The 1,179-nt window shown below is 45.0% G+C and overlaps 1 protein-coding gene across 1 annotated transcript; it reads right to left on the reverse strand.

Moving 5' to 3' along the window:
• Positions 1-14: 14 nt before the first annotated feature.
• Positions 15-1,164, reverse strand: LOC106779051 (the record flags this gene model as incomplete). The annotated part of the gene is made up of 1 exon (XM_014667081.1): positions 15-1,164. A coding segment is annotated over exon 1 (1,150 nt), but the record flags the coding sequence as incomplete, so codon positions are not given.
• Between the last annotated feature and the right edge of the window lie 15 nt (positions 1,165-1,179).

Below are 1,179 nucleotides of genomic sequence, written 5' to 3' on the forward strand. Positions count from 1 at the left end.
CCACCAAAGTTTACAATTGAGCAGTTCGTCAGGGGTTAAACCTCTGGACGCTGGGTCGGCACAATTGTCCTCTGAGCGAACGTGTCTCCAAACAACATCGGAACGGAGCGATTGTATTATGGTAACACGATTGGCAACGAAAGTTTGCAAGCGATATGTTGGAAGGCGGATCCAGGATAATACAGTAGTTGAGTCTGACCAGCAAAAAACCTTTTCTATCTTATAATAAGTTTCTAACTGCGGTAAATATGCGTTGAGTAACTCGGCTAATAAAGTCGCGGCGCAAAGCTCCAATCGAGGTAACTTGACCTTTTTGAGGGGTGCAACTCGAGTTTTAGCGATAATAATCGATACATGCGCGGTTTCATTTTCAAGAGCGGAGCGGAGGTACAGTGCAGCTGAGTAACCAATTTCTGAGCTATCACAGAACCCATGAATTTGAAAGTGAGAAGAGCCTTTGCGGTGTAATAAGCGCGGAATTATAAGTTCTTTAAGCGCGGGCATCGACCTTTGGAATCTCGACCACTTTTCTACAATTTCAGATGGCAGAGTTTCATCCCAATCGTAATGAGAGCGCCATAATTCCTGCATGAATGCCTTGCATTTTAAGACTACGGGGGCTATAAGGCCCAAAGGGTCGAATAGCGTAGCGATAGCGGATAAAATGCCGCGTTTGGTTTTTGCAGGCGCAGAAAATTCGGTGTTGAAGGTGAAAGCGTCTTTTACTGCCAACCAGAGCATTCCTAAAATTGAGAAGCGGGGGTTATTTGGGTCGTCCAAACATGGGATTTCTAACTCGCTTGCGTGAAAACCTTCTAAAATACTAGGGTGGCTTGAAGTCCACTTCCGAGGGTGGAAATCGCCGAGCGCGAGAAGCGCTATGAGAGCGAGTATAATTTCACGAGCGTCTTCTTCTGTTTCGGCTCCTCCTAAAATGTCATCAACAAATGTGCTGTTCAATAATATTTTAGCAGCTTCAGGGTACTTTTCACCGTGATCTTGCGCGTGTTTTCGTAAGGTTCTGATAGCGAGGAAGGGCGATGGGGCGAGACCGAAGGTGACGGTATTCAATAGATACACTAAAAGCGGGTCATTTACAGATTCACGCCAAAGAATGGACTGAAAAAATCTATCATCTTCGTGTAGATCAATTTGTAAAAACATTTGACGAATGTCAGC

The sequence above is a fragment of the Vigna radiata genome, unplaced genomic scaffold (assembly GCF_000741045.1).
Source record: "Vigna radiata var. radiata cultivar VC1973A unplaced genomic scaffold, Vradiata_ver6 scaffold_2359, whole genome shotgun sequence".
Taxonomy (NCBI): Eukaryota; Viridiplantae; Streptophyta; class Magnoliopsida; order Fabales; family Fabaceae; genus Vigna; species Vigna radiata.